This window comes from Eubalaena glacialis, chromosome 4 (assembly GCF_028564815.1).
Source record: "Eubalaena glacialis isolate mEubGla1 chromosome 4, mEubGla1.1.hap2.+ XY, whole genome shotgun sequence".
NCBI lineage: Eukaryota > Metazoa > Chordata > Mammalia > Artiodactyla > Balaenidae > Eubalaena > Eubalaena glacialis.
Window position 1 is genome coordinate 56,622,992 of NC_083719.1, and position 23,719 is coordinate 56,646,710.

The following is a 23,719-nucleotide window of genomic DNA, read 5'->3' on the forward strand; positions in this document are numbered from 1 at the left end:
CTTTCTTGCCTTCTTTCTCTTTCTTTATATTTAAGTTTTCTTACCCGTGATATTGTTAAAGAACTAACGGGCAGCTTTCTCTCATATGTTTTATCCATTAAAGATGCCAGATCAGCTGTGAAGACAAAGAAGAAAAAAGAACCTTGTCAAATATACATATTTCTTAAGAAAAATGTAACAGATACAACTCCTGCCAGATGGCTGTCAACATTATGTAGTCAGTATTAAAACAGATGCTCTTTCTTGAAATTATTTTTGTATAAATTAAAGAGGCTAGAGAAATATTAGTATAATTTTTTTTAAAGTATTTACTTGATGCAGAAAGAATTATTTTAAAAGTCCTAGCATAGATTTAGCTTTAAAAAATGGATCAGTAAAATATCTCTGGAAGGAGACACAAGAAAGTGTTATTATTGACAGACTCCAGGGAAAGGAGGGCCAAGATGGTAGGGCGGCAAGAAAAGGAAACTCTTCATTGCTTACACATTTATTCCTTTTGTATTTTGAACCAGGTAAATATATTAGCTGTTCAAAAATGTTTTAAGTTGGAACTTATTAAATTACTTTTATACATTCCCTGAACGAATCACAGGGGCCAGGCATTCTGGTTATAATGAATGATTTTCAGCCTGAACTATTCCTATTCTGATTCCTTTTACCAGAACATACGTACAAATACTTGGTATTCCTGAGATTACACTGTTATCTTAGAGTCTAAAAAGCTCTGGGGCTTCCCTGGTGGCGCAGTGGTTGAGAGTCTGCCTGCCAATGCAGGGGACACGGGTTCGAGCCCTGGTCTGGGAGGATCCCACATGCCGCGGAGCGACTGGGTCTGTGAGCCACAATTACTGAGCCTGCGCGTCTGGAGCCTGTGCTCCGCAACGAGAGGCCGCGACAGTGAGAGGCCCGCGCACCGCGATGAAGAGTGGCCCCCGCTCGCCGCAACTAGAGAAAGCCCTGGCACAGAAACGAAGACCCAACACAGCCATAAATAAATAAATAAATAAATTTAAAAAGCTCTGGAATAACAGGCAACATAACTCTTCAAAATAATTATTTCATACCTTCTCATTGCTTCTAGAACTTACAATGTGTCTTTCCCCTTCTCTGCTCACTCTCACTCTCAGCTCATGATTTTGTGTCTTATTTCCCTAAGTATAAAATAGAAGCAATCATGGGAACTTTATCCTCCTACCATCAGGTCTACCAGGCTACCAGCATCTGTATCCATATACCCTGCCTCCTATTTTTTTTTTAAAAAAAGGATGAACTTTATTAAACAAACAAAAAACAAAAATGACAAAAATTTCCTCTGACCTCCTATCTCCCTCCAGCTACTTCTCCTTTGCTCTGCTCCCGTCAGCAGCAAGACTCCACAACAGAGTCAGCCCCAATACAACTGCCACCACTTCCTTAGTTCCATCCTCCCGTGAACTGACTCAAATCACATTTTGGTTTCCGTCACTCTACTGACACCAAACACCACCTCTACTTTGTTAAATCCAGTGGTTAATTCTTCATCCTCATCTTACCTCTCCTCTCACTAACAATTAATAGAGTTGAGCATTCTGTTCTTCATGAAATGCTCTTTTCTCTCTTTTTGGGTTCCTTTGCAGGGTCTCCTCTTCTTGACTTCTTGATGTTGACGTGCCCTAAGTCTGAGGAGCTGACTCTTCACCATCTGCTCGGTCTCTGGGTATCTCCTTCTCTCCCTCCCAGAGCTTTAATCATCATCTACAGACTACTGACTCCACACATATATGCCTACCCTGACTTCTTCTTGTGACTCCAAACTTGTATTTCCAACTACATGGGTGACATCTCTATGTGGGTGTCTAATAGGTCTCTTAACATTACATGTCCTCTTAATTCTCTAACCTTCCACTCCAAACCTGCTTTTCTCCAAACCTTTCCCATCTCAGTAAATGGCCCCTACGTTAACTGGCTTACTCAGGCCAAAAACTAAGGCGTCATCCTTGATCCCATTCTTTCTCACTCTCTGTAACCATGTGTCAGCAAATCATATACGCTCTAGACCTGAAATATAAATATATATATGTAAATAAATCAGATCCTGTCATTTTCTTTTCTCAACCAGCCAATAGCTACCTATCACACTTGGAATAAAATCCAAAATATTTTCTATGATCTATAAATGCCTATATACGCTGGTCTGTGTTTGGCTTTTTGTTTTTTCTCTTTTACACTTAGAAGTAAAAACCATGAACGCAAGGACTTAATTCACTGATATATTCTCAGTTCCTAGAAAAGTTCTATAAAAGGCACTCAATAAATATCTAAAGAAATAAATCAAAGGAATAAAGCAAGGGAGGGAGAGAGGGAGGGGAGAAAGAGAGGGAGGAAGGAAAAAGAAATGCAGTTATCTCTTGGTGTCCACATAGGACTGGTTCCAGGACCCACTGTGGATACCAAAATCCACAGATGCTCAAGTTCCATAGCTGGCTCTCCGCATCCGTGGATTCAACCAACTGCATCATGTAATGCTGTGTAGAAAAAAATCCACATATAAGTGGACCCACAAAGTTCAAATCCATATTGTTCATGGGTCAACTCTAACTGGAGTTCCAAGTTTTTTTTTACTCCCTGGTGGAAGAAATTAGTATTAAGCAAAACGGCAACAGGTAATCAATTGACAAGTATTTGTTAAAGACCTGTGCACTTAACCGATATTTTTCTCTTTTCTTTCCCTGGGATAATGCTCTCAATGACTCAGTAGCTACCAGGGGAAAGGAACTTTGCAAAACCACTAAAACCTGATATGACGTAAAAGTAATTACTTTTCTTATGACTATCTTAAAGGGGTTGGTACCATGTGATTTAAAAATTTTAAAACACAAATACACATATACAAAGAAGTCCCTAAAACCTCTTCATACTAAGGCAAATTAATATTGTTAAATCTAACTGCTTACAGAATGATATTAAACAGCATTCCCATGATACCAAATCTTTATGATCTCTTCATAATAGAGGCTCTTGTGTTGAGATGATAGGCAATATAAAGAATTAACTAACCCTTTACTCAAAATTTAAATTTTAACTAAAAAAATGCAGGATCAGGATCTACTGGCCTAATTAAAATGACCTCCATTTCCTCATGGGTTTCATATAGTACACAGCATATAACTAAACACTGGATTGAGCAGGCTTCTGTAGTGTGATAAGTCAAGATTCCATTTTAATCTTTTACACCAAGATATCCTCAGTCAAGTAAAATCGGCTGGGGCCTCAAAAAAGGCAACAGCTGCAGAGCCAGCATCTGATGAATAATATTTGCATATTATAAGTCAGAGAAAGGTTTGCTGCTAAATATAATATGCAACCAATCACCTCACATGATAGCACTAGCGTGATGAATGAGGCAGAAAACTGCGCGGAGCAGGGATGGCCATGAAAGCTGGGGCAGCTGCAGCCTGCAGAGGGCCAGCGCCACAGGCTTCTGGACCATGGTTTCAACAGTCAAAATCACTCTTCATGTTTCAGCGAGGGGTCAGCAGATGCCCAGGTTTTATTCAAAGGGATGTGCCAAAGAAGATGCTTTCTTGCCTGTCACTCAGCTCCTCAGGAATATACGTGGCAGTGGACAGTTGTGGTCAGCAAAGACTATAAAGGAAAATGGGTCTGAAATTTGAATTCTTCATTAACAAAACTTAAAGCTGTATAGACAATGTGGAAGTATGTACAGAAAATGAAATGTATCGTAGTATAAAAATGTTCTTTTTGTTTGAAGAAAACAATATCATTGATAATCTAAGGACATAAAGGATTTTCCTGAGGACCCCGCACTATTCGAAGTATAGGAGTGTAATCCTGGTTAAGGATCTGAACCCCTAAGAGGCTTTAAGACTTTAAAATGTCACATTCCTAGGCTTCACACCCAGAGGGCAATTCTAATTCCATAGGTTTGAAGTGAGACCACGGAAACATAAATTTTTAAACAAAAGCCCCAGGAGATTGTGATGTAGCCTGGCAAAAAGCACTCGAGTGAGTTAGTTTGAGAACTACCACAGAGGGAACACAAAAAGGATGTTGCTCCTAAGTTCGAAGATGATATTAAACTGAATTCCATCTCAGCAATAAGGTGGACTAAATAGCCTTTAAAAAATTCCCCCTACTATAAAAACAAAACACCTAAATAAAATGTTAAAAAAAAATTTCAAATATATGACTGAGCTTTCAAGAAGATAGATGTAATTGTCAGCGGCTAAAGGCAGGATGGGAGCACAAACCTTGAGAGTTTAAGGGACTACTAAGGGTAGCAGTCACCTGAGAGCATCTGCAGGGAGCTGTGGTTTTAATGACTTACAGGGAACAGAGGATAGAACCAAGGCCTCTGTAAGGTAGGAAGCTGTTTCAGAGATCCTAGGTAAAGCCAGAGCTGCCTAAGGTTACACCTGTAGTGAAGGTGAACTAGAAAGTAATGCACCCTGCAAAGGGAAAACAGCAAGGACATTGTCCCCTGAGGATTCTAAACCACAAAGTCAGCCCTCACACCTCTGAGGCCCTAATTATACTTCCTATGTCATACAAGATACACCAACTTGAGAACTATGTTTTAAGTGGTTTAAAGAGTTGATTTTACTACATAAAATTGTAGAAAATACATACTAATCTATGATGACAGAAAATATCAGAGGTTTCCTGGGAATGTGGGAAGGTGGGCAGGAAGAAGAGGAAAGGACTACAAAGAAGTAGGAGAACATGTGGGGGGTGGGTGACAGATATGCTTCTTATCTTGATTGTAGTAATGATTTCATGGACATATACACACGTACTTATGTCAAGACTTGTCAAATTGTACACTTTAAATAAGTGCGGTATATTCTATGTAAATAATACGTCAACAAAGCTGTAAAAAAGAAATTCGATGAATAAGTTAAAGAGCTGGTAAGACACAGGTGAGGTAAGAATTAGCAACCTGAAAGATCTAAAAGAAATTACAAGAAACTAGAAGACTGCAGCAAAGACAGATAAAAATGAAAAGTATAAAAAAGGAGTTAAGAGATACAGAAAATAGAACAGTAAGGTCTAAAATACATTTAATTGAATTTCCCAAAGAAGTTAATAAAGAGAATGGGGAAAGGTGATATATGATGAGCTAACTGCTAAGCATTTTTTAGAACTGATAAAAGATATCTATTTTCAGATTCAGGAAACACAAAAAATCTCAAGTCAATTAAGTAAAATTAAGGCCACACCATGATATATTACACTTAAACTGAGGAATAAGAGGACTTTAAAAGTAGCCAGAAAGTAAAGATAGATTACTTACAAAGGAAAAACAACTATACCAACAGGTGTTTTCTCACTGGAAACAACAGAAAACAGTAGAATAACATGTTGGGAGTAAATACAATCAAAATAGAATTACATATCTAGCAAAATTATCTTTTAAAATTAACGGAAAAATAAAGACACTTAAAAACTGAAAGAATTTATTAGCAACAAATACTCACTAAAGGAACTTTTTACAAGTTGTGTTTTTTAGAAGACGTGTTTTTGAAAGAAGGAAGATGATCCTTTAAAGAAGACTTGAAATGTTAGAAAGAATGGTAAGTAAATAAAATTAATTCAATTTGGGGGGAAGTTGTTTAAAATAATAATGTCTTATGTGTGTATGTGTGTTTTAAAGGATAAAACTTTAATATTAGACAGTAACACATGGTTGGGGGTTATGTGACTGGACTAAAGGACAGCAGAGTGTGAATAACACTAGAATTTAAGGTAAATATGCATGCTAGAAGTTATGCAGCAACCATCTAAAAGATGTAGATTTAGAATGGTAAAACCCACCATTCTGAAAGAGTAGAAATAGAGGATACAATTTCTAGAGGGGGAGGAAATGTAAAAAACAAAAACACCACAACCAATCCAAAAGAAGATATAAAAGAAAGAATAAAGAAAGATGGGACAAATCACAAAATATGGTAGAAACAAATCCAAATAAATCAACAATCATAAAATGACAATGTAAATAAACTAAATTTTCCAGTTACAAAGACAACGATTTCCAGATTGGTTTTAAAAATACATAATCCAGCTATATAAATCATATGAACACATGAAGAGTTAAAAATAACTGTATGAAAAATGTACTAAGCAAAAAGTAGCCTAAAGAAAGCTAGTATAGCTATATTAATATCAGACACAATAGATTTAAAGCAAAAAGAATTCGTTTTTCAGATTAGGTGGGTCATTACATAATGACCAAATATTCATTTTTCCAGGAGGATAATTGGTGTGCTCCAAAGTAACACAGCTCCAAAGTATATAAAATTCTGAGAAAGAAAATGATAATCTCCTCAATGATCACAAAATCTACAGTAGAGATGTGCTAGGAAAGAAGCCTCTTATAAAGGAGGGTGGTCTCTGGGTCAAAGTTATGATGAGGAAGGTCTCTGAAGGAATGATGGATCCTCTATTGAACCCTGGGAGCTTTAGGTGAGAAATTATTAGATGGTTTCAGTTTTTCATGATTTCTATGTAACTGTACATCACTGTTACCCATTCAGTCAACACTAAGTTCTTTCTGGGCATATGCATACCTTACCTAATTTATGTAATTCTTTAAGAACTAGATACAAGTTATTACTGTACTTCCTAGAAGAAGCGATCTGGAAAACACAGGCTGAAACTCTGTTTTTGTTTCAGGGACAGATGACCTATAACATGTATGGAAATAATAGAAGGAATTAGGAAAAATTAACCTAAGAACCATTTGAATATAGATATTTAGCTTTCCTTCTATTTGTCTTTCTGTCACCAGAAGCTTTAAAATAATAAAGAAAAAAATGTGAAGGCAAGCTTCATATACATATATACTAAGACTAAAGGAGGATGATGTGCACAGGCCAGACCCATCTCTAGAACTGCCAGCAGACAGTAAATATGAAACCTAGTGAATGAATACATGTCACAGACATGCAAATAGGAAAGCAGGCCTCAGAAAATCTCCATCAAGCTTCAAAAGCAGGATTTGAAAAACCACTGCAACAAGCCAAAGGCCTCCACAGCTGAAATGACACAGTAAAACTACACCTCAGCTAATAAGTGTCCAGCTAATGAAAGATGACCACAGTGCTCAGTTTCAGCCTCAATGCAAAAAAAAGAAACAAAAAAGCAGTAACTAAAACTGAAAGGTATCCCTTACTTTTTGATTATTTATAAAATGAAAAATCAGAAATAAAATATTTAATTCAGTAGGGCTCAGGAACTAATTCAGTTCAAGTCACCTAGTCCCTTCCCCTGGCAGGGTAACCCAAGCAAACTTCTCATGGAACGCAGGGAACTTCCCCCATGAGGCCTGCCTTCCTACCAGCACCCTACCCAGTTCCCCAGAATGGTTTTCTCCTGAATCCTATTCACTGTGGGCCCTAATCTGTAACAGCTGCTAACTGGCTAATGCTGCTAACTTTCACCCTGTATCTCTCCAGTAGATCTGCATGGCTAATGCAGGAATTTCAGAGACAATGCTTTAATTCAGTGTTTATTTTAACCAAAGGGAAGCCCAGTACAGAAACAGTCTAAAATTGAAATCTTCTGATTTGAGTTGGAAAGCTCAAAAATTCCCAGGGCTCTACAAAGCCTAGCTGGAGAACTACGGCTCTTTCAATAAAATATCAACTGCAATGAATTAAAATGTCTGGAATACTTAAGTCCATGAGTTCATAATATTAGGAAAAAAAAAATTAAAACCCTCACTGATAACCTTTGGAGGATGGTAGGAGGTCAATTTATTATTTTCAAAGCTGCCTCTTCCATACAAACTATAACTCAGGATAACTGAACCACTGATGAAAGGAAATTCTTTCACAAAAATTTTCTGGGTAATTAATGAGAGAAATGATAGAATTAAAATAGCAACATTTTGCAGCTCCTAATGAAAAAATGGATCTAAGCAATGATCACGAATGGCCTTTAACATCATAGTGACAACCAAATGCTGTGTGCCTCTTGACAACAGTAAACAACACTTCCTATGAAGTACTCATGCCAAAAGAAAAAAACAAAAAAAAACCCCTGAATCTGATCAAGGCTTCCTCTCTAATTGCCAGTTTTATAGGACATATGGAAGGTAGAGGAACATGTTAAACACCACCATAAAGATGAAAACAGCAAATCTAGAATGTGGGAAACTACAAGACAAAAGAGACCTGTTTTCTTCAACAAATAGACTGCCAAGACAGAAAGAGAAACCTATAGATTAAAATCATCTCAACATATTACAATGTATGGACTTTATCTGGATCCCATTTCAACAAACTGTAAATTAAAAAGAAATTTATAAGACATTTGAGGAAATGTGAACATTGAGGAAATATTTAATGATGTTAAGGAATTACTAATTTTTAGATATGAGAATGGTATTATAGTTATGTTTTTTAAAAAACCCTTATCTATAGAAATACGTATCAAAATATATATAAAATGATCAGATAACAAGAATTTGTTAAAATGTAATCTGGTGATGGGGTAGGGTTTGATGAAACAAGACTGGCAGGGAATTGATAACCATTGAAGCTGGGTGACAGACCATGGGGGTTCATTATACTATCTCTCTACCTTTTTATGTTTCCATTAAAAAGATTTAAAAAGAGGCAAGATAAGGGGGGAACATAACCAACTGCATTGCATGGACCTTATGTGCATAACCATTAAAAAAAATTTACCAGAGTATCAGGGAAATTTGAACACTGACTTGATACTTCATATTTAAATGATTATTAATATTTTAGATGTGATAATGATATTGAAAATATCCTTATCTTTTAGAGGTATATACTGAAATATTTATGGGTAAAATGATATACTGTCTGGGATCTGCCTCAAAATCATCCGAAGGATCAGGATGGGGAAATAAGTAGAAGTAGAGATGAAGATTGGCCAGGAGCTGATAATTGTTGAAGCCAGGTGATGGGTAAAGAAGATTCCTCATACCATTCACTCTACTTTTGTATGTTTTACATTTTCCATTATAAAACATTAAAAAAAAAAAAACAAAACCCTACAGTGCTAGAAGTCAGAATAATGGTTACTTTTGAAGAGGGTAATGGGAGCCACAATAAGGGCTTCTGGAGTGGTAGGAACATTCTATTACACAGGTTTGTTTACTTTGTGATAATTCATCAATCTGTACATTATGATTTGCGCACTTTTCGGTATATTATACTGCAATCAAAAAATATTTTTTAAAAGGAAGAGATCCACTACTTCAATGCAAGAGAAGACACTAAGGTAGAATTACAGGTACTACAGCAATCACTAAGAAAGTTTAGTGAGCAGAAAGGCAAGAGGATACTGTATGGCCCTAAGCAAATGCTGGGATCTGGTCTCATTTTTCCCATCTCTTAAGTGAAATAGCAGCTGCCTCGGCCGCTGTTGTGGAGCATTAAACGGAACAGTGTGTGTGAAAGTGCTTAGCACAGACCCGGGGCACACTGAACAAAAGCTGCCTTGACTTTTATGTCAGAGGACGCAGCCTGCATTCATGGCCTGCTTGCCCTCTAGACTGCAACGTACGTATACTGCACTCGTGGTGTTCATCTAGACCTCCGTAGTAATAAATTACTCTCAGACGGGGAGCTGGGTAGATACCCATCAGCCCTCCCCCAAGGCTCTAACAGAAAACCACTAATGAGACTGAACAGAGGAGGCACCGCAGCTGCACGACCATCCGAGAGAACCCAGCAAGTCTCCTCCGCAGTATTCGGCATGGAGGCAAAACCACTTCAGACCAGGGAAGTCCACGCCCAGTCACCGTCCCTCCAGAGCCGCGATCCACTCCACCCCACTCCACGCCCTCCAATGGGGACGCGCGGAGTAAAAGCCTCATATCGCCCCCTCCTCCCTCCCCCAATCAGCAAGCCCGCACCAGATCACAGCGCCCAATCACATTGCTCCACATGCCGAGGGCAGCCCTCCGCGCACGCGCGCATAGGGAGGCTTCCCAAGGCCAGCGCCCAAACGCCGGGCTCCACGGGCTGCGCGCGTCTCCGCAGAGGCCACACTGCCACCTACTGCCCGATCATCGGCATGTAGCCCCAGGCGTACTACCTGATTCTCCGGGCCCATAGCCCAGACCAAAGGCGCAAATAAGAATTAGGGAAAACATGCAGTAATATCACGCATGAACGCAAGTTTTAATTACATTCTCTTACACAGCAGAAAAAAAATATTGTCTCTAACAGCCTCTTTTTCTTCCAAGCAGTTTGAGTTTCAAAACCTCATCTCACCTCACAATCTAATGTTTTATATAGGAGTAAAATCAAGGGGCCTAGGGACTTGTTCCTTTCACATATTTCTGGAGCACCTACTATATGTCAGGGTATTACCTGGGGCGGGCATTATCATCCCTAATTTATAGGTATAGGAGCCGAGTTAAGGGACAGTTTCTGAAAGCTGGCAGAGCTGGGGTTCACAGCCAGCTGTCTTCCCCTCCAAGTGCAGACTCTTCACCACATCACACTGCATAATGAAGGTACAAAGTGCTGTAAGAATATAGGATGAGGAAAAATCAACTGACTCGATAGGGACTCAGGATGTACAGAGAGGATCATTGGCAGGGTGGTATTCAGTAAATGGTAGTGGGTACGTACTGCTTTTCTAAGTGCATTAATCTTAACAGAGGAGACAGTTACCTCCATGTGATATTTATTCACTGCAGACTATTATGCTCATTCTTTGGCAAACAGCATCTGCTCACTCAGGAATCCATGACAGTTTTCCCTAGGTTTGTCTCCGAATAACAGAGATGACCCATACCAAGGCACCAAATATAATGGTCTTGTTTCCTAATTTTCCCTTCATACCTAGGTAAGTGTTCACAATAGCTTACATGAAATTCTTCGTTCTCGTTTCTGCACTTCCATAGCACTTTTCTTATAATTCACATATGGCACATCAGAACAAGCTCTGCAATGTAATTAACTGAGCCCATTGTGCTTTCATCACTAGAACAGTGGTTCCCAAAAGGAGTACCAAAAGGCCCTCAAGGGCATTTTAGAATATATAGGGGTATTTTTTTTGACTGTCTCGATGACTGCAGGGCATTACTGGCACTTACTGGGTAGAAGACAGGAAAATTAGATAACCTGCAATGCCTAGACTGATGGACACATCAAAACACTGTCCCTGTTGGGAGCCAGTGTTTTCAGTATGGAAGGGAGATACAAATATGAACTAGAGGAAAGCAAGGAAGAACTCTGTAGAGATGAACTGGAAGTGCAGGTTTCAGAATGATTTTTTCATAATTTGTAAACTATGTACATGTAAGCTTATATGCATGTATGTGCACATATGTATGTTTATGTGTACATGTATACATATTTTTCCTAGCTCTGTCCACTGAATGGGCAAAGAAGCAAAAATTCCATAGTAGCAAGGGGGACACCTAGTGCACAGATCTTGGTTTCTAATACCACTCACTCCCTAGTAAAAGGAACCAGTGCTCCTTGGAGAAATTCAGTTGACCCTTGAACAAAACAGGCTTGAACTGTGCAGGTCTACTTATACATGAATTTCTTTCACTAAATGCATACTACAGGATTACATGCATGATCCGCAGTTGGTTGAATCATGGATGGAACCTTGGCTAGGAAGAAACCACTTATACGGAGGACCAACTATACGTTATATGTGGATTTCTGACTGCGTTGAGGGTGGGCTCCTTTAACCCCCATTGTTTAAGGGCTAACTGTAATTGATTTCAGGGCTAGAGCAAGAAAGGTACAAGATGGAACACTGGGAGCCAGCCTGAAAGTGCTTCTACTAGCCAAATTTCAGAGAATTGGACTACCAAAATAACTAAGGATGGTAATGAATCATTAAAAGAAAAAAAAAAAAAAAGAGGAATCCATAAGATCATACTGATAATAAACAGAGAAAGAAATGGGAGAAAAAGGGTTCTTGCTTACAGTAAATACTGAGTAATAATTAGTAAATGTGGAGGTATTAATGAATTTGGAAAACCATCATTTTGTAACCATCATAGTAAAGATTGATTCTGCAGATAAAACAGTCAGGCTGCATGGTAACTAACTATATGATAAAAATGAACAAAAAAACAAGAAAGAAAATAATTGTTTACATAATTCAAGGAGACTAACTGTGAAGGCAAAAATGAAATAGAAATTTGCAGGAAAGAAAAAATGATTTTGCCACATGTGAAACAACAGTCTAATTCTTTTTAAGGCTTAAATATGTGCTTATCTGAATTGGATTATCATAAAAGCATCATTTCACATATATCTCATATGAATATATGATGACAAACATGGAGTGACTGGAAATGACACATATAACAGCCCGATAAGTACCTACCAAGGTGACAATCTTCTTTTTCTCTTGCTTCCCATTTGTGGCTGTCCACATATGCTGCAGAAAGCAGGCATCTTTTACCTGAGGAAAAAGACAATTATTTCAACAGGCCTGGTTTCACAACAGGTTCAGTTTATATATCTGTTTTATTAAACATATCTTTGCCATATTTTCCATTTACTAGATTATTTAAAGATTATGAAACTGTAACCAATATTACACAGTCTACAATTCAGTTCATGACAACATGCATTCAACCTCTAACAAGCAGAAGATGCAGAAAGCCTGTTAAAATTTCTACCATAACGTTATGAGTAAAAATGTTGCTACTTTTGTTCCTATTACTTTAGGACTAGGAGCCATTTGTTTCCACTAATGTAGAGCCTAGATGAGCCTTAAAACTCCTTCTTAGAACCCAAAATATTTGCTGAACAGTTGTTTAACTCATTAAAAGACTGCTTTGTCATCATTAGTTAGTCCTAAAAAATTTCCATCTGACTTGGATCAGCATATTTACCCTTATTTCACATAAAGCAAAGAGTAATCTTACCCGGTAACACAGCACTCTAGTGGTAAATAACAGAAACCTAATAAGCCAAATCTGGTGTAACCCACAAGATGACACCTGTCACAATGACTGGCATATAGCAATGCTCAATAAACATGAGCTCAAGGAATTAATGAGAAAGAATGAATGGCAACCTAAAATTAAAACCTTTTGAGCTTCAAAGACACCATCAAGAAAGTGAAAGAATAACTCAGAATGGGAGGAAATATTTCCAAACCATTTATCTGATCAGGGACTTGTACCCAGAATATATAAATAACTCTTACAACTCAAAATTTAAAAAGACAACCCAGCAGAAAAATGGGCAAAGGATTTAACAGACATTTCTAAAAAAAAAGAAAACACACAGATACATAGATACTCATAAATACACACACACACACACACACACACACACACACACACACACATGGCCAACAAGTGCATGGAAAGATGTTTAATATCATTTCCCATTAAGGAAATGCAAAATATATTTAAATACAACTTCACACGCAGTTCTGCAAAATGTTAACATGGAGTTACCAGGTAACCCAGCAATTCCACTCCTAGGTATGTACCCAAGAGAAATGAAATCATGTCCACCTAAAAAACTGTATAAAAATGTTTGTAGCAATATTATTCATAATAACCAAAAGGAAAAATGCAAATATCCATCAATTTATGAATGGCTAAACAAAATAGTATATTCTTATAAAGGAATATTATTCAGCAATAAAAAGAAATTAAGTACTGATACATGCTACAACATGGATGAACCTTGAAAATATTATGCTAAGGATAAAGAAGCCAGTCACAAAGGACTACGTATTATGTAATTCCATTTATATGAAATGTCCACAATCAGCAAATCTAGAGACAGAAAGCAGCTTATTGGTTGCCTAGATCTGGAGGGTAGACAGGCAGAAAAACCTGGGTGGAAATGGGGAGTGACTGCTAATGAGTATGGGGTTTTTTTGAAGTGATGAAAATGTCCTAAATTGATTGTGGTGATGGCTGCTGCACAACCCTGTGTATATACAAAAAAAAAATTCAACATGAAACTGACTACTTTAAATGGGTGAATTGTATGTGAACTAAATCTAAATAAAGCTGTTTAAAAAAATTGAAAAGGAATGAATGGCAGACTATTACCTGAAGGTCATAGCAGACCATAAACCAAACACAACTAGAAGGCATGGGAGCTGATTAAACACAGTATTTGCATGCTATTGTTATTCTCTATCCATCTCCCAACTAAAACAAATATAAACACGTCTGTGTGTGTTTATACACAAGACCAGTCCCTCCCTTGCCTTCAGCAGAGGTTGGGTCAGACCTTTACTAGAATAATATGTCTAAATTTGAAGTCTAAAGTTTAAGCAATGAAGCAATAATATTAAAAGCTGCCAAAGACTGCCTCAAAGGGGAACTAAGATATTTCTTAAAAATAGTAACTATTAAAAAGTGCCTACATTTCAAATGGATTATTTTTTAAAAAATGATTAGCTGTTTGGAACTTAGAATACATTTTTCATACAAACGATGTTATAAATTGTCAGTTACGTTCCTAGATCTGTCAAGAAGGATGAACAAATGCAACGGCATTGATGGCATTACATTAGGTGTGTAGCTGCACACAAGGTCAGGAGTGAGCAGACCTGAGATTTAGTTTGAGTTTTACCAGCTGGTAGAAAACTTCAGACCCTGCAGTTGTAAGTGAAGGAACTGGCCGGGTGATATTTAAGGTCTCTGCATGCTCTAACAGTCTGACATAGAACCAAAACAATCAGTTCAGATAACCCATTCATAATTTACTGTAGCATTTCTATGCAAACTGAATTCCAATTTCTAAAACCAGGTAGATCTCTCCTTTCTGTGGGAAACAAGGGCAGCCCTTTTCTACGTGAGCATGAGCTCACGAGAGGGCTGTTAACCTATATACTCCAGGATACCAGTGACTTAAATATTCTCTATTTGTTGTTATTACATTCTCTTACTTATTCTCTATTTCTTCTCCTAGCATATGCTTTATTCTAGCATAAGAAATCAGCCCTCCTTGTTCTAAGGTCAGAAAAGACAATTATCTAGAATTATGTTCATGAGTTTTGAACTGGGAGACAAAAAGCAGAGGAGGTGATGGTGGGGAAAGACAGGAGTGCCAGAATGCTGTGTGCAGTTGTTCAAGGGGATCACATGACCGAAAACAAAATTAGAACTAGTAAAGTTACAAAAGATAAGCCCAGTAACTTTCATATATATGAACTTTTAAATGTTTGCTTTATAAGAAAGTAACCAGTAATCATTTTCCATCTCCACTGAGGATACAATGAAAGGAAATAGGTATAAGGATGAAGAATTTAAATTTGGCAAGTGGAAAATCTTCCTAATAGAAACCAATGACAAACATAGGAATGAGTTACCAAGTGGGGTAGGCAGAATAATGTCCCCCCCAAAAGATGTCCATGTCCTAGTCCCTAGAACCTGTGAATATTAGGGTACATGAGAAAGGGGGATTAAGGTGACAGATGGAATTAAGACCAGCACATCAGCTGATCTTAAAGTGAGAAGACTGTCCTGGGCTGTCCAGGTGGGCTCAGGGTTGGTTTGTTTGTTTGGCCACACTGCACGGCATGTGGGATCTTAGTTCCTTAACCAGGGATCAAACCTGAGCCCCCTGCACTGGAAGAGCAGAGTCTTAACGACTGGACTGCCAGGGAAGTCCAGGTGGGCTCAATATAATCACAGGTCCTTAAAAAGTGGAAGAGGGAGACAGGTTGTTAGTGTGATGCATGGAAGACAGAGTTACATAAGAAAAACCTAGGGCTTCCCTGGTGGCGCAGTGGTTGAGAATCTGCCTGCCTAATGCAGGGGACATGGGTTCGAGCCCTGGTCTGGGAAGATCCCACATGCCGCGGAGCAACTAGGCCCGTGAGCCACAATTACTGAGCCTGTGCGTCTGGAGCCTGTGCTCCGCAACAGAAGAGGCCGCAACAGTGAGAGGCCCGCGCACCGCGATGAAGAGTGGCCCCCACTTGCCGCAACTAGAGAAAGCCCTCGCACAGAAACGAAGACCCAACACAGCTAAAAATAAATAAATAAATAAATTTATTAAAAAAAAAAAAAAAAAAAAAGAAAGACCTGACTTGCCACTGCTCGCTTTGAAGATGTTTGAGAAAGGGACATTGAGCCAAAGAATGCAGGTGGTCTCTAGAAGATGGAAAAGGCTAGGGAAACAGATTCACCCCTAGAAATTCCTAAAGGGAATACACCCCTTTCAACACCTTGATTTTAGCACAAAAAGACTCTGTATCAGACTTCTGACCTATATAATAGTAAGGTAATAAATCTACGTTGCTTTAAGCCACCAAATTTGTGGTAATTTGTTACAGCAGCAATAGGAAATTACTACACCTTCAGATAGACAGACATTCCATTATCTGTAAACCTTTTAAAGTAGGATAGTCATCTTTCTGAGATACTTTTAAATGACATCATTTAAAGTTTTTCCCATCTCTGTATGGTAGTTGAGGGGTCTGTATATTAACGTTAAAACCAAAGAATTTCTATGAAGCCAGATAGGACATTAAGTGGACAATGGCAAAATGGAAAATCTAGATCACCTTCTCAAACCTTAATGTGCATATGAATCTTGATAAAATGCAGATTCTGATCAGTAGGTCTGGGGTGGGAACAGAGATTCTGCATTTCTAAAAGTTCCCAGGTAATGATGATGATGTTGACCCTCAGATAACATTGAAGTAACAAGGGGATAGGATGTTATCAGCCTCACAAGTTTAGATCTCTGAGCCCGTTTAATCCCACTCTGAATATGCCACCCAAGAGCATATATAAACCCTTCTTGAACCTGCTAACCCTTCCGCCAGCCAGTCAACTTTAGGAGCAACAATATTCTAAGATAACTATCCACTAAAAAGCAAATATTTCCCCTGCTTAATTCTGAAAAGATACCTCCATGGACCAGAATTTCAAAGTTTAGTAAATACTTATTTATTAAAAACTTACTTATTTTATAGTTAATTTGGCCTAAAATGTCTCCAAACATGTTTTCCATCCAAAGGGAAGCAGTGTGATTGTGAACACAGATAGGCTTTAGAGTCACAAAGTCTAAGTGTGAATCCTAGCCTTGCTGTAAAAAATTTTATAAAAACGTGGGCAAGTTACACCAGGTCTCCGAGCCTCTTTCTTCATATGTAAAACAGGGAAATACTGTACCATAATTTAAATAAGGGCATATATTAAGTACCTAGCCTAATGTCCACTATGTAGTAAGTGCCCAAAAAGTTTCCCTCTCTAGCCTCTTCATATACTGAAGTCACTTTTTCGGTTCATCTCAATAAATCTTTCTTTCACCCTCTTGATCACTTTAGTTGCCCTTATCCATTATGTTGTAGGGAGAATCAGTGGACGCACTGAAGTATTCCAAATACTGATTTGTCCTGAGTTTGTACAAATTTTTTCCTCTTTTATCTGGTAATGGTTCAAGATGTTTTGATGACTTAAAGCTCCTTATCAGCATTCTCAAACCCCCAGTGGTCCATAATGTACTATCCTACATACTTATATCACTTGCCTTATACCCTTCAGTTCCTGATTTCAAGACTCCTTTCATCTGTGGTCTAACCCCGTGCTTGTGCAATATAACTTTCTGTAATGAAGGAGATGTTCAATTCTGAACTGTTCAATACAGTAGCCACTAGCTACAGGTGTCTACTGAGCACTTAAAATGTAGCTAATGTGACTAAAGAACAGAATTTTTAAATTTAAACTAATTTAAATAGCCATGTGTAGCTCCCGGCTACTACAATGGAACAGCACAGGTGTAACCTATCATGAGCTCACCATTTCAAACTACGATCAAAATGCTAACTGGAAATTCTCTCAATTCACCTGTATCTAATTTCCATTCCCTTGTTAGTATGACTGCCCCCGAATATCCTAAGCAACTATGATACTTTCCCTGATAGACAATCCAAGGTCTTGTTTAAATTGAAAAGCATTTACTAACAACCATAAGTAAACAAGCTAGTAAATAGCTACAACAGTTAATTCTTACTGAGGTGCCAAGTACTGTGCAGACCACTTTACCTAATGTGTGGCATGAAACATTTTCATTAGCTAGGTCAATCAGTTAATTCTCAGAAAACTTCTGGTGGCCAACTATAAGGTTTCACGTTGATATTTAAAGGCGTGTGGGCAAAACTGTGTGTGTTGCTTTTTAACAGGGGCTAGAGGAGGTATGCTGGAAAGAGGAGATAATAGGCATTGGAAAAATCAATTGTGATTACTGTATTTTAATCATATAATCAGATACATCTGTCAGGATTTAGCTTCTGTAAATTAAAAAAGTTTTTCCCAATGTCTTCATCAGCAGGTCCTTTAAACAGGCTTTGAGTGAGCCATCATTCATTCGGATATCAAAGTACTTTAAAGATAACTATTAGCATTCATTGTCTGAACGGAAAACTTGGGCAAAGAAAGGTCAATCAAAAGTTGCGCCCAAGGTCATCAGGCAAACTGAGATTAGTACTGAGAAATTCCTTCACCAAGTGAAAACCAAGGGTCTGGCCACACGTCAGGTGTTGAGGAGAACGTTTATGACGCCCCTCTAAGGAAACTCAACAGGGAGAGAAATTTCATAGCGCCAGGGGGGACACATTTGGGCTTTTCACGGGCAGCAAAGAGATGACCACCCTCACACACAAACCCGGCAAAACATACGCAAAAGCTCTCATGCCAGGACTTCCTCTGCTCTTCACACCTTTGGATAGGCAGACACTATTATTTTAGGGAAGGAGATGGGTCATAGACCTTACCTCCCCTCTCTGTGCTACCAAACACCTCCAGGGGTTTCTCTAGCAACTAGATCCCAGAAGCATTTCCTCTCCCCTTAAAAGCCCACTGCTCCCTTTACTCAAGGAACAGAGTTCTCAGGGGCCTAATGAGGCAGCCCCACGAAGGTAGCAGCCACCAACCTGTCAGGGAGAGCTGAGGCAGCGACACTTTCCGCGCCCAGAGGATCCCGCGCCGCACCACGTGGGCCGCCATCTTGGAGCATACCACAGGGCTGGGCGGTCGGGGGACTGCGGGCGGAGCAAGGGTGGGCACAGTCCACGCCCCTCCCCCCCCCGGCTCCCGCAGTTGGTGCGGTCCGGGACAGTATGGCGGCTGCCTTTCGGCCCGGGAAGCAAGTCCTACCGCTGCAGGCGCTGCGGAGTTCGGTGTATCCAGGGCTGGGAGGCTCGGGCTCCACCTGCAGCCGCTGCCCTCTCGGAGGTATCCGCGGCCTCGGGCCGTGAAGGAGGGGAGGGATGGGACAGAAGGGAGCTTTACACCTCAGCGGGCATCTCTTTGGAGAAATAACGGCGCCTCGCTCAGGGGCCTAGAGCAACCGAGCATGCACTTGCCCTCTGCACGTGGGTACAGTGGTGGCCTCTGCGTGTCGTGGACGCCCGTGTGCCTGGGAATAAAAGGACAGATGGGCTGGGCTCTTGACCTGGGGGCTGTAGTACTCCCTCGGATGGAGCTGTGCTGCGCCCCGGGAACACCCCCCTCCCCCTTGGGTGTACCGTTCTGCAGAGTTTGGGAGGGGAGGTCAAAGACTTATGATTTTGGAGTCCAGCTCTGTAGCGAACAGTCTGAAAGACTCTGAGCAGGTTTCTTTATTTTTAAAATTATCCCTTAATATCTTTATGAAAATGATTAAATTTGAAGATGCTGGTGAGTGATAATAAAATATTTAACACTTTGTGTCAGGCTTTCCTGTAATACATTTTACATACATTCATTCCTTTTGTCCTCACATCACCCAGTGAGAGAGGTACTATTCTTCATTTACAGAGGAGGAAACCGCAAAGCTAAGTAATTTGCTCAAGGTCAGAGGGAACTGGTAGAGGAAGGGTTTGAACACAGGCAGTCCTACTGTAACCCCTTCTCTGGACTGCCTCTCTAGAAATCAGCAATTTTTGTTGTTACATTGTTATTGTAGTACACAGAGCTCTTGTAGTGGACGATTCTTTGGCCAAGCTCCAGTTCATGCACAGCCGAGCATCCTAAAGAAATGATGTTTCCTAAACTCAACATTTCTGCCAAGTTGTGGTCAGTGATTCCTCATGTATCTAGAGGATACCAGGAGTCCAAATCTGAGAGGCCATAACGCCTCATTTCACAAATGACAGTCCTGGGAATTCCAATGGTCACACTATAGCTTTTTCCCCTACCCTATATGCTTCTACCTGTTTAAACCAAATCCAGATATACCTGTTTTGCTATCTGTCTTTCAGATCCCAGATTCCTGTCTACCCATCCCCATACCCAGTTAATCACTAGCTCCTTTCACACACACACACACAGACAAAACTTGTCTTGTGGAGGATTTGCATTCTTTGGTAGTTTGGACATTTTTTTCCCCACCAGGGTGACTGTTATATTTGTACCTGTCTAGGTGGATTATTTATACTAACCGAAGATAAGATCAGTTATTAGAAAGAGGCAGTCAAGCTCTACACATTATTTGCTAAGTATAAAACAGTCAAAATGATTTTACTTTCTCTTTCTCTGATTTTTAGCTAAAAGATACCTACTTACAGATAATATTGTGAAATTAAAGGACTTTCAGCATAAGAAGGTGGCCGTTGCATGTAATCTTCCTGGCACCAAAGGTAATCAAGTCTATTTCATTACTTCTTTCATTGATCTGTCATTAAACTTCCCTCTGTCTTTATCCCTATTCAGTCTCTTCTTCAATGACCTTATCTCACAGAAGAAACTGAGATGATTTATTCTTAGTTTCCTAGTCTGCCCTTGCATGCCCCTTTCACTTCACTCTGTTACTGCAGAGTCTACCGCTCTTCTCTTGTCCCTTCTCCCTTCTCCCAGGACCCCAGAGAAATACTAAAACTACTGCTGCAACCAGTCCTCTAGATCAGTGCCACTCAGAGTGAGGTTCAAGGATTAGCAGCAAGTGAGAGGTGGATAGAAATGGCAAATCTCGGGCCCCAGACAATTTGTCTGCAAAATAAAGTCTGAGAAGAACTGCTCCACATGACTGGCTTTCAGACTTCTTGATGCCACCCTCAGTAAAAAATACAATTTGCATTGCATCTCCAGTATACACATACATATCTATAGATAAATGAGATTTAATGATACAAAAAATGTATGATGATGCATTTTCATATTTTCTACTGTGTGCTGGAAGAATCAGTAGATTAAAACAAAGGTTTCTTTAAAAAATCAGCAAAACATTGATAACTGTTGAGGCTGGGTGATGGGCACGTGGGAGGTGATTTTACTGTTCTCTCTACTTTTAGGTATGTTTGAAAATTTTTATTGTAAAAAGCTAAAAACACGGCACCACCACCCTAGGTCCTATTCCCTTTCAGCATCTGAGAAATCTTGTTGCGTTCATTCCCACTTCTCCTGCACGTTGAGTTTTTCCCAGTACTTCAGATTCCTTTATAAACACAGCAAGGCTCTCCTCTTTTTTAATAACAACTCTTTTGTTTGTCCTACTTACTTTTCCAGCCTTCCTCCTTCTCACTGTCAGATGCTTGTGAGCACCTAATGAACACTCCTTGCTTCTCATCTCTCCAGAAAGCAGTCTTCCTTCACTGGTCCACTATCATGCTGTTGTACAAAACCACCTACAGAACAAGAAGATAAGAGTGACGGAAAATAGATTAATCTCCACTTTAGTAGACTCAATCTAGATTTTACTTCAGTCTTTTCTTCTTACCCCAGGTCGTCTAGAGCTCTGTGAAGTTCGCAGTTAGGGCTTCATGTCACTATCTAGTTGTTATTCCAGTTGTCATAGTCTTTCTAAGGCTGTGACAGTCGTGCATATGTTCTGAAAGGCAATTAATATAATGAGTGCCAATCTACTCCACTGTCAGGTATTTATAAAATCCTGTCCACATTTCATCATTACAAGAACCACAATGGTACCCCGTCATATACCACATCATGTACAAACTTGCCCCTTCCCTCCAGCTTCCTAGCTCTTCCATAGTGGATCTCACCCTTTCTAGAACCAGTGCAATTTCCTGTTAATCTAGTCACGGTCTCCCCTCACCACCTTTTCCCCCAGTTCTGTGCTTTTTCTCATGCTGATTCCCATGCCAACAGTTCCCCACCCCCTCAGCTTTGCCAACACTACCCAGCCCCTTCCTTCCTCTCTGGTACCTCTCCACTTCCACCAGACCTGGTCTGTTTCTGCTGCCCTGATTTCTCTCCTCTCTCCTGTTATGTTTATACTGTCACATGTCACCTACTCTGTCATTATTTTCAGGTAGCTTTATATAAATATATCTTGTCTTCTCAAATAGACTCTAAGCTCTTTGAGGGTAGGAACCATACCTTATCCTTCCTTGTGTCTCTCACACAAAGAAGGATACCTCTGACTATAATATACGATAAGCACTTAATTTTGATTGATTTTTTTTAAAATACAAATTACATCTGTTGAAATTTTGGACTTATTAAGTATTAAGAAGTACAAGATGTAAAGACGTCCCATTAAAATCTTTTAGGTTGGAAATTGTTTAGAAATATTTAATAGAATAAATCCTCGTGACAGAGGAATGAAAATAAGAACAATATGTCTATGATTTCCTGGCAGTTACTACATGCTGGGCCCTGTGCTAAGTGCTTTACGCACATTATCTCAGGATGACCCCATGAGGTAGGTATCATGGTCCTCACTTCACACATGAATCATGTCTCAGAGACAGGCCTCCCCAGATCTCCCCATAGCATGCAAGTGGCAGAGCCCAGATTTCAGCCCATGTCTTCCCAACTCTAAAACCTTTAACCATTACACGATTCTGCAAATAGAGATTGGAGGATCCATTGCATTAATTCAAACCTAATGGACCTTCTTTTCTTGTAAATCAAGAGCAGTGTCTGCCTCAGCTTCCCGATCTTGTGTTTTTAATGTATATTGTGCCATTCCTTTAAGCAGCATTCCTTCGGAGCTCTGGGCCTTGGAACAAATCTTGTAGACTTTCGCAGCTTCTGATACTGAGAACAGCCCTGCCTTCTGGAAAGCAGATGTTTGCTTGGTGGCTGCCTTGCATCTCACCCTACATTCTGCCAAAAATACAGTCCCTTCCTAATGCCAAGAAGCAGTGTTTCCTGTTGGTGTTTGATTGTCTCCACAGTTGATCAGATACAAGACAAGGGACATAGACCGGGATCACCTTGAAATGATTCTATTACTAAAAGAGGGTGTGCTGCTGTTTAGAGGACTCTTTTACCCTCTGTGCATTATGCAGTACTGTGGCATGCTTTCTAACAACTGAGAAGAGAGGGACCAGGAGGAATGAAAAAGTGGTAAAATTGAATCAAGTGAAAAAGACGTGAAGTATTCCTGACTCATGTGAGTCATCCATTGTGGGTTGACCACATTTTCCTTTCAGTTTTCCTGCTAGGTGCCCTGCCAATTGATGGTTTGGATATCTTGGTTACTTTTTTTTTCTCATGGGTCACCTGTAGATACAGTTCTTTGGGCTAAGCCTCTGGGACGTTAGTTCTCATACTTTCCTGTGCATAAGCATCACCCAGGTAGTCAAAAATGCACATTCTTGTGCTCCTCTTCCCAGAGATTCTGTGTTGGGAAGTCTGGAGTGAGGCCTGGGCCTGCGCCCTGTGACAGATGCGCTGCTTCATACACCACGTCTGACACTCTGCTCTCAAGACCAGCCAGTGATGGGAGCTGCATGGCCGTGAGCCCCTCTCAGTGGCTCTTTGCATTGTGCCAGGTTCTAGCCTCCCCTTCTCCCTGAGGTCAGCCTCCTGACAGCCTGAGACAGCCTAAGT

At 39.7% G+C, this 23,719-nt stretch overlaps 2 protein-coding genes across 2 annotated transcripts in view; one reads left to right on the forward strand and one right to left on the reverse strand.

Annotated features, from left to right (window-relative positions):
• Window positions 1-18,956, reverse strand: part of MRPS27 (mitochondrial ribosomal protein S27) — a 90,514-nt gene extending 71,558 nt beyond the window's left edge. The window contains 3 exon segments of the mRNA XM_061187894.1: window positions 45-115; window positions 12,340-12,417; window positions 18,877-18,956. Of these exon segments, the coding sequence (XP_061043877.1) occupies window positions 45-115; window positions 12,340-12,417; window positions 18,877-18,949 (222 nt within the window). The 5' untranslated portion in view covers window positions 18,950-18,956.
• A 49-nt stretch (window positions 18,957-19,005) lies between these two features.
• The window catches only part of PTCD2 (pentatricopeptide repeat domain 2), a gene marked incomplete at its 5' end in the record, with an annotated part of 28,876 nt that continues 24,162 nt past the window's right edge, over window positions 19,006-23,719 (forward strand). The window contains 2 exons of the mRNA XM_061188949.1: window positions 19,006-19,177; window positions 20,470-20,562. Of these exons, the coding sequence (XP_061044932.1) occupies window positions 19,006-19,177; window positions 20,470-20,562 (265 nt within the window). The remainder of the gene's footprint in view (window positions 19,178-20,469; window positions 20,563-23,719) is intronic.